We start from the raw sequence: 10,769 nt of genomic DNA, 5'->3' as shown, positions 1-10,769 counted from the left end.
TGTTTAATTTAAATATATGTTGTGATTGAATTATACTTTTACAGGTGTAATAACATCCTGTACTTTTCCAGGTTTATAATCTTAAGAATATTACTTTTTATGCTTGTATTTTTCCATGTTATATATATATATATTATATATATATATATATATATATATATATATATATAATAATAATAATAATAATAATAATATTTGGGATTATATCCAAACTTACAGGGAAAAATGAGATTTAGGATTAAATCAAATTTCACAGTATAAATATAAATTAAGAAATATTAAATTTCTAAATCTCTCATAGAGATATGTACAGTGGTAGGGCGATAGTATGGTTGTATACTGTCAATCTAACATGAACGTGACAGTAGGGGGTTACACCACCGCTGTTTAGCCCTAGGAAGCATCAACGCTTCCTGCTGGCTTCGACACATTTTTCCTGTGTCCTTATATACATTTACAAAGGGGAGACAAACACCCCCAGCAGCCAGGCCTGCATCTAGAGACATGCATGTTTCAGGATCATTGTCCATCATTGGTCTAGAGTAGCAGACGCCCGCCAGCTGTTGATATCTGCCCCGATTCGCAAATGTATATATCGATGCTTCCTACTGTCACGTTCACGTTAGATTGACAGTATACAACCATTCTATCGCCCCACTACCGTACATATCTCTATGAGAGATTTAGAAATTTAATATTTCTGATTTTGATAATCAGTGAATAAACTTCACTGAAAATTAGATATATACATTTGCGAATCGGGGCAGATATTCTCGGCTGGCAGGCGTCTGCTACTCTAGACTGATTATGGACAATGATCCTGAAACATGCGTGTCTCTAGATGCAGGCCTGGCTGCTGGGGGTGTTTGTCTCCCCTTCGTAAATGTATATAAGGACACAGGAAAAATGTGTCGAAGCCATCAGAAAGCATCGATGTTTCCTAGGGCTAAACAGCGATGGTGTAACCCCCTACTGTCATGTTCATGTTAGATTGACAGTATACAACCAATATAAATTAAATTAGAGATAAAACCACTATTAGGCAACTCAAGCAGTGATAGACATAAACCAATACATAAATAACATACAAATATAATTAATGCAATATATCATATATATATATATATAAAATATAAAATTTTAATTTTTTAATTTTTATATTATTAAATTTTTATATTTTGAGATTTTGAAATTTTTTTTTTAATTATTATTATTAACCAAAAAGTATAAAAAAGATAAATATAATATAATAAGTAAAAACACTACGTACGTTTCATGGCTATAATTAAATTCGAATTACAATTAAGTTTAAATTCAATTGAAAATTTGAATTAAAATTATAGTCAATCTTCAGGTTAATGATAATAGTTAAATAAATAAGCAAATAGAGTTAAACAATATTTTTTGAGAAATAAATAAAAATAATAATTTTTTTATAAAAAAAACCCTATTATCTAAATTAGAAACTTAAAACATTAGGATTATGTCATAAAACCCATATATTATGTTAAATATTTATTTTTAAATAGAAATATGTATTTATCTATTAAGATATAATATGGCTATTAAAAAGACATAATAAACTCACAAATGTTGTTAACTCAGTTATAGTCCAATATATAATTACCAAATTATTTAACAAAATAATCACTATTCATATTTTTAGATTAAAGTTCACATCTAATAATTATAAAATATTTAAAAATAATAACTAAATTATTATCAACAAATAAAGTAATTAAAATCTAAAATTTACTCTATCAATAAATATATAGACATAGAATGAAAATTAAATAAATAAATTAGTCCATTTTTATTTACATAAATATTAAATATTAATATAATATATTTAACAAATACATTAAAAAATTAAAGATTAAAAATCAAATTATAAACGTATAACCTATAACTATTTTACGATCTATATATCTCGTTGGCTAAGTAACATCTTACAAATAACGTACAGTTATAATCTAATAATTAAATACATATTTTCAACAACTAAATAGTTATAGAATCAAATATATGAATATATATATATATGTGTATGTATGTATGCATGTATGTATGTATGTATGTATGTATGTATGTATGTATGTATGAATGTATGTATATATGTATGTATGTACGTACGTACGTATGTATGTAGGTAGGTAGGTAGGTAGGCATGCAGGCAGGCAGGCAGGTAGACTGATCGATCATACACGCACATATATATAGATTGATAGCTCTCACACACACATACACACAAACACATACACACACACATATATATATATATACATATATATATATGTGTGTGTGCTTGTGTGTATATTGTAGAAGTATTTGTATGTGATTATCTCCATGCATATGTATGTTACTGTGTGTATGTCTGTGTATTCCTGCAGCCATGTGTGTGCATACCTGTGTGTGTATGTGTGCTTGTGCATGTGTGTGTATGTACGTATGTTCATGTCCTTGTGGGTATGTTTATGTGTGCATGTACGTGCATGTGTCTGTACTATCTATGTACCTACCTATTTATCTACTTGCCTGTCTCCCTACCTATATAACTATCTACATACAAAACAACCTATCTAATTAACTAACAATTTACTTAATTAATCTAATCACCTAAATACCAACCTATTTATTTATCTATCTACCCACCTATTTGCTTACCTGACTGTCTACCTGCCTACCTACCTGCCTACCTACCTACCTACCTACCTACCTACCTACCTAACTACCTACCTATTTCTTTATTACCCACAAGGGGCTAAACATAGAGGGGACAAACAAGGACAGACAAAGGTATTAAGTCGATTACATCGACCCCAGTGCGTAACTGGTACTTAATTTATCGACCCCGAAAGGATGAAAGGTAAAGTCGACTTCAGCGGAACTTGAACTCACAACGTAACGGCAGACGAAATACTGCTAAGCATTTCGCCCGACGTGCTAACATTTCTGCTAGCTACCTACCTATCTATCTATCTATCTATGTGTCTAAGTATGATGCTGCCTAGTAGGCATGTAGGTGGGCGTCCACACAGATACACATATGCATGTACACTGCATGAGTGGTATCCATGGCATTGAGGTCAATATGAGTAATGTTTCATTTATGAAGACATATTCTTGTACTTGTCTAAGTGACCAATCCCTTGGGTATTTGGACAAAATTCAAATGTCATTTTGGTCTTGCATGCTGCCATGTTGGTCTTTGGCATGCTGATAGAATATGGAAAACTGTTTCCCATCTGCGTTAGGAAGGGCATCCAGCTGTAGAAACACTGCCAGATCAGACTGGGCCTGGCGCAGCCTTCTGGCTTCCCAGACCCCAGTTGAACCGTCCAACCCATGCTAGCATGGAAAATGGATGTTAAACGATGATGATGATGATGATGATACTCTCGCCAGTGTTCGTTTAGCCTCTCTGTTAAAGTTGTAGGAGTCTTCCCAATGTATGCCATGTTCCTGTCCTTAAAAACCCCTTCCATGCACCACCTTATGCTACATTCCTAGTCCTATTTGTGCATGTGGTATTGTTGAAGGGGTACATCTTCCATAATGGTGATCCAATCAACCTCCCAGGTTTCTCAATGATCTTAATGCTATGTCTGATGTGACTTCAGAGACTTACTAAGTGTACAGAGCTAACTAGACTTTTTCCAGAAAAGCAGTAAATTCAGAAATCTGGGACACCTTCAGTTCCAAATTTGCAGAACAACTGGTCTGGTACTGATCTAAAAATTGTATGGTGGAAGAAACAGATGATTCAGTTTATATGCAGTATGTGACCCAGGGAGGTATGAAATCTAAATCAGAACCTGGCGAAATTTGAAACTAATATGTGAAAAAGGAAGTTATTGAATATTATAAGGCACATATAAAATTATAGAAATCACAATAAACTGCATCTAAAATTCATTAATGTTTTCAGAATTTGAACTGAGTTCAAACTCTTGAACAGCTGGAATCCAGAAATTTTTAAGAGAATAGTCAGCTTCTTTAAGAATTCCACTATCAACTTTATGCTTCAGGAAATCTAACCAGTTTCTCTGTTCTGTCTTCAAACCAAATTCTCCAAGGGCTATTAGGATTCTGGTGATTCTCAAGAAATTATGATGTCTTCTAGAAATAAACCAAATAATGAAAGTTTATTAAATTATGAAAATATAAAAAGTACACTTCAGTTTCAAATACAAAACAAATAGGATGTTGTCATCATCATCGTTGTTGCCCTTATTGTTGTCAATCCTCATCATCATCATTTTAACATGCACTTTTCTATGTTTGTAAATGGGTCAGATAAGGTCTATTGAGGTAGATTTTCTATGGCTGGATGTCCTTCCTGTCACTAACTGTCACTTTTCTCCAAGTAAGGTAATATTTTCCCTCGTGACCACAAAATATTGAAAATGAATAACATTTAATTACAACATTCATACAATATCAAGACAAAGAGGCACAAATACTTTCTCTCCCTCTATTTCTATCTCTCTCTATATATATATAAATATGTATGTGTGTATATATATAACTTATAAATGTGCTCATGACTTAGTGTTTGCTTCTTCCATGGGTATGAGTAAGTATCTCATTTACTTCTTTGCCACATGTATCACTGACGAAGGGAGGGTTCTTTTTTAACTAACCCTGAAATCGGTCCGATATGGTAATAATGGAATTTTTTAGAGATTTCTGTCGGCCTTTTTTCAAGTACCGTGCGTACTGGGGAAAAAAATTATATGGTAAATGGGCAATATGTCCAATTTTTGGTATATTTGGCATTAGAAATTTTTTCGTTTGCCCTTATTTATAAGTTGTTTATAATTTAACCTTTAAAGGTATTTTTTAATATGCTCGCCATTGATAGAATTTTTTTTCCGAAAAAATTTTATCCTACATTAGATATATATATATATATATATATAATAGAAATATTAAAATTACTAAGTCTCTCTAAAAGAGAACAGCGGCAGCGTTCCCGGAAAATAATAGTTATCGCCATACTAATATGGCATTCTTATAAAAATAAGAATAAAGCTGTCCGCTTATTAGCTCCATGAGGCCATCGCCTTAAGTTAGCTATTTGATACACAAACTGTATCCATATAACCTTTGAACAAGGGAGGTCAGTCGCTCCACACTACTTGACCGGCAGCTACAGACGCGTTTCGGGGTATTGCCCCTTTTCAAAGCAGCGTAGCCAGACCAGTAGGTGTCGCTTCTGACAATCTCTGTTCGAAGGTTTTATTTATATATCCCTCCCTTCCTTCTAAGAAGTATTGGATACCCTAAAAAAGAATCATGGCTGTTGCACTTCATCCTCTGACAAAACATTTAATAATAAAAAAATTTTTGCAACAAGATGTTAAACTCACAATCAATTATTCCCCTCATGGGGTTAAAATAGAGGTTTTCAAACATAGAACAATGAGACTAAGAAGAGGTAGAAAAAATAAAGTAGTAAACATAAATGGCAATTACAATTTATAACAACTGTTTCGTTAGAATTTTATCTGAAGTAGTCATAAAAGATTACATTGTAATATATAATCCACTATCATCAGTAAAAGAGTAAACGAGTAGTTGTACAACAGGTTCAGCGAAAGAAACCACTAGAATAAATAGCAGACTTAGAAATTAAGTACAAGGGTTGATTTGTTCAAGTAAATCTCCTCAAGACGTTGCTCCAGTATGGCTGGAGTCCAATGACTGAAACAAGCAAACATTAAAAGATAACATATTTCCTGAATAACTTACTCTTTCAGATTTTTGATTCTATCACTGTAAGAATGTGATAACGCAAACTGGCAGTCATCATTCATAGACATGCCATAAAAATCCAGCATCAAATGAAAGCTCCTTTTCACTCTATCTCCTAAGACGTCATTTTTAGATATCTCCTGAAATGTATTAAAAATACTAATACTAGTTAAAGATTTAACAGAGAAGAGTTTCAGTTTCAGTGGCAGTATTTCTTAACATTCTGACTAACAATGATGGTAATAATAATAATAATAATAATAATAATAATAATAATAATAATAATAATAATAATAATCTGTATATATATAAGACAAGATGTGTGTGCATGTGTGTGTGTGTACGTGATTGTAGTTTATGCACATCCACAAATTAACATGCATGTCACTCAAATTTTAGGAGGACATTCGTCAACATCCTATCTGGGTTTTGTCAACTTATTTTTTTCCCAAGGCACCCGTGGATAGCGGTAAAATTCTATTTTCAACCGTAGCTTTTAGCCATAAAACATATCAGCCATAGCTTTTTGACAGCATCTAACAAAAAAAAAATAAGATAAAGAAAAGTGGAAGAGGGACAGAAAGTTTCACGGGAAAGACAAAGTGAGAGAGGGAGAAAGAGTAAGTGACGACATTCATAAAAATCTATTTTCAGCCATTGCTTTTTGACATCGTCTAACAAAAAAAATAAGATAAAGAAAAGTGGAAGAAGGAGGCAGAGAGATTCACGGGAAAGACAAAGTGAGAGAGGGAGAGTGAGAGAGTAAGTGACGACGTTCATAAAAAATATAATGTAAAATGTTTTGTTTTTTCTTAAACATGAGATATAGTGTTCAAATTCAGAATATTTTTGAAAGACACTATATTTTATAATCATAGTATATATACTTTCTCACACAACAATTACAATATATTTATTTTAAATCATTTATTTATTTTAAATCGTACATCTTTCTCTCCCCCTCCTCTCTCACACACATTACTTTGGGTGCGAAAGAGTTTTGTTTTAATTTTACGCCGAGTAAAAAAGGTTTTGTTGAGAATCCATGTATTTAACAACAAAGAAACAAAGTGAATTGCACAATATAAATGGGTATAATTCACGAGGCTTCCACCACACCCCACTCCATTTCATGGACCACAAAAAGGGTTTTGTAGCATATTAGGATTACAGAGTAGTTGATTCCATGCAAAAAAAAACAATTTTTTCTCTTAGTGAAAATCTACAAATTTAACAACATTGTTTCCATTCATTTCTGTTTATGAACATGTATGCATGCACAAAACATGCAATAGGTGTAAGTACGTACGTGTGTGTATGTATTCATGTCTGTTGCCCAGATATATTTATATTATATTATATTATATTATATTATATTATTATATTATATATATATATATAATATATATAATATATATAATCTCTTATTATAAAAGGCAGATTTTATCTGCCTCCCTTTGTAACTTATAGAAATCTACAATATAGGATTTCTTCAATTACAATTTACCTAGCATTTTTAAGAGTAGAATGCATCGGGTCATGCCAGGTCCAGTTTTTAAAATTTAAACTCCAATTAAGCAAAATTTACAGAAAACTCACATTCTGGTGTGTATGTCAAATGCTTTTCTTAATGTGGTTTACACCACACGCACACGCACACACACAGTGTGCAACGAATAAAATGAAAGTAAATAGCGACAGAGTGATTTGAGGAAGACTAAACTGAAAGTATTTAAACCACTACTCAAAAAATAAAAAAAACACAGCAAACAGAAACAAATAAATACATAACGATTTACTCCTCACACAATTTCTTCAATTAGAGTTTACCTAAGATTTTTCAAAGTACTCCATTCGGTCATGCCATAATATATTTCTTTCAATTTCACCCCCAATTAAGACAAAATTCGAGAAAACTCAATATTTTAACATTTCACTCCGAAAGCATTGATGTACATGTGTGCGTGCGTGAGTGTGTGTGTGTGTGTGTGTTTGATGGGTTGTGCGACACAGAAAGTGTGGTGTGTAAGTGAAGTGCTTTTGTTAGTGTGTGTAAAGAGACAGAGTGAAAGACAGAAATAACTGAACTTTTTTTATTCACTTTTTGTAGTGAGTGACTGAGAGAGAAAAGAGAGAGAGAGGTTATGTATGTATATATGTATGTATGGCTTCAGTGACACACACACACAAAAACACATACCTACGTACACCTAAAGCACGCACACACACACACACACAAGCGGAGCGCGAACTTCAAAATTTTGGTAGTATTAATTTGCGAGCGTACTTCTAAGCGCGCGTAATTGAAAGTTTTCACTATGATATCAACACGTGCGAAAAAATTCGAAGGGTTTTGAACAATTGAGATACAGATGTCACGCCTGTATTGAAACCATTGCTAAGCTGCCGTAATTGCTTAATTAAGACTTTGTTTAAATTGAAAGGGGCAAATATGTGACGAGGTTGAAAAAAAATACCCCAGAAAAAAAAATGTACTGCTGGTATTTATATAATTCACTACTATTTTGCTACAATGTCATGAAAAAGAAAAAATTTAGGTATGTAAATCGAATTCGCCACCCCCTTTTCCCCGTTCGCGTTTGTGTAAAAAAAATTATTATTTAAGTTTTAAAAATTATTTACTTTGTTCAAAAAATATTAATATTAATTAATTTTCAAGAATTATTTAATTTTATTCTGTAAAATAGTAATTAATTCATTTATCTGTAAATCCGCGAGGTTGTTACTCAGGCACCTAGAATGGTAACCTTCAACTAACACTATCTCCTCCGAGACCCTGCGGCGCAAGTTGACCAAAATTGAGAGTATGGTAGAAGAAGGGTTGCTCTTCCTTCCGTAGAACATAAAATTCAAATCGGACCATGTTAACACCAAAAATTATTTACATCAAAAAGATGCTTTTTTCTATGAAAATCCCTATTTTTTACGATTTTTTCACTGCTGTGTCACCACTTTTCGATGTATTTCGACCAGAAAAATGTTCACAAAATTTTTACTTTTCAAAATTACAATTCCAGCGGGTCGAAACAAACCCGAGCAACGCCGGGCGATACTGCTAGTATATATATAATATATATAATATATATAATATAATCAATTTCAACGGATTTTGCCCAAATTTGACGTCGATATTACTTAGTTTGGTTTGAAATAAAGAACTAGATTAGCTTAATAATCGTAACTTAATCCCGGGCAAGGCTGGGTTATACTGCTAGTAATAATAATAACTGCAACAACAACAACAACAACAGCAGCAGCAGCAGCAGCAGCAGCAGCAGCCGCCGCCGCCGCCGCCACCGCCATCACCACCACCACCACCACCACCAGTGACATTTCTATAATTAGAGAACAAGCTTTTGAATGTGTTTTCTGCTAACTATATTTAGATGTTGCACAATTTTTCAGTGGATTTTCAAGGGATTTTGCTTTTTGTGGTGCAGAGCTTTGCATCATGACAACTGATTGTCAGCTATTCTCATTGTGTGTGCATGCTCTCATGAATTAATTTATAAATGAGGTATATAATTAATAATTTTTTGCACATCTTTTTAAAAAATTTTAAATGCATCAAAACAGCAACCATCATGACCATGTTACACTACTAATTTCATTCTCTTAATTAAACAATTTTAAAAAATGAATCAGCTCAACCAATATGTACAAGAGCAGGTTGAAACATTCATAGGATGACTATGAAAGAGTGAAAGAGTGAAATCTGGCATGCATTCATTTCAGTTCTGCATATTAATAACTGCATTGTTTCCTTTCAGGTAAACTGACATCTGAGTCTTCAAAGAAAACTTCAAAAGTAACTAGTAGTAAATTCTCTTGAAAATAAATAAAATTTGGCATTGCAGTGTTATCATGTATCTTCAGGAAAAGGCTTTAGCTCCCAAGGATGTTCATGCTGACGTGGTTGCTACATTACAGGATGGCACTCCAGCTTTATCAACAGTGCAAAAGTGGGCAGCTGAATTTAGTAAAGGAAGGGAGAGTCTTGAAGATGACCCAATGTCTGGACGTCCCACAACTGCCATCACCAAGGAAAACATTGATCATGTTCACCACATGTTAATGGATAGCAAGCAACTGACTATAAATCCAATAGCCAATGTTATTAGCATATCCCATGAGAGACTTGAGAATATTCTGCACAATAAACTTGGCATGACAAAGATTCATGCTTGGTGGGTGCCACATTTTCTGACACCTGATCAAAAGTGCACCAGGTTGATCACATGACAGAAAAATCTGACATTGTTTGAGGCAGATCCTTCCGGTCTTCTTGAACGTATCCTAGTCCATGGTGAGTGTTAGCTTCATGACATTAAACCAGAGACTATCCATGCAGTGGAAAGACCCCTCCTCATCTGCTTGAAAGAATACCAAGGTTATTTCGTCTGCAGGAAAGGTGATAGCCTTAGTTATTTAATATGCAAAAGGCATTGCATTTATTGACTATCTTCAAAAAGACCACATCATCAATGGAGTGTCCTACACCAACATGCTGAGGCAGTTGCCAAATGCCCAGCAAAACTGAGGTAAGGAGTCTTCTTTCATCAGGACAATGCTCCAGCACACATGTCCTTGGTTTCAATGGCTGCAATGCATGGCTGTGGCTTAGAACTAATAGATCACTATTCCTATTCTCTTGATTTGGCCCCATCTGATTATCAACTGCTTGCGAACATGAAAAACACATGGCTGGGAACCAGTATCGCAGTGATGATGACATCATACTCTTTACTCTTTTACTTGTTTCAGTCATTTGACTGCGGCCATGCTGGAGCACCGCCTTTAATCGACCAAATCGACCCTGGGACTTATTCTTAGTAAGCCCAGTACTTATTCTATCGGCCTCTTTTTTTTTTGCCGAACCACTAAGTGACGGGGACGTAAACACACCAGCATCAGTTGTCAAGCAATGCTAGGGGGACAAACACAGAAACGCAAACACACACGCACATATATATATATATATACATATATAC

At 33.7% G+C, this 10,769-nt stretch overlaps 1 protein-coding gene across 1 annotated transcript in view; it reads right to left on the bottom strand.

Moving 5' to 3' along the window:
* Positions 1 to 2,554: 2,554 nt before the first annotated feature.
* LOC115211692 (opioid growth factor receptor-like protein 1) overlaps positions 2,555 to 10,769 on the bottom strand; it is a 41,217-nt gene continuing 33,002 nt past the window's right edge. The window contains exons 6-8 of the mRNA XM_029780342.2: positions 5,755 to 5,897; positions 2,968 to 4,119; positions 2,555 to 2,688 (exon numbers count right to left, since the gene is read on the bottom strand). Of these exons, the coding sequence (XP_029636202.1) occupies positions 3,906 to 4,119; positions 5,755 to 5,897 (357 nt within the window). The 3' untranslated portion in view covers positions 2,555 to 2,688; positions 2,968 to 3,905. The remainder of the gene's footprint in view (positions 2,689 to 2,967; positions 4,120 to 5,754; positions 5,898 to 10,769) is intronic.

This window comes from Octopus sinensis, linkage group LG5 (assembly GCF_006345805.1).
Source record: "Octopus sinensis linkage group LG5, ASM634580v1, whole genome shotgun sequence".
Classification (NCBI taxonomy): domain Eukaryota; kingdom Metazoa; phylum Mollusca; class Cephalopoda; order Octopoda; family Octopodidae; genus Octopus; species Octopus sinensis.
The sequence above is the reverse complement of the archived record's forward strand: the minus strand, read 5'-3'. Positions and strand labels throughout refer to the sequence as shown.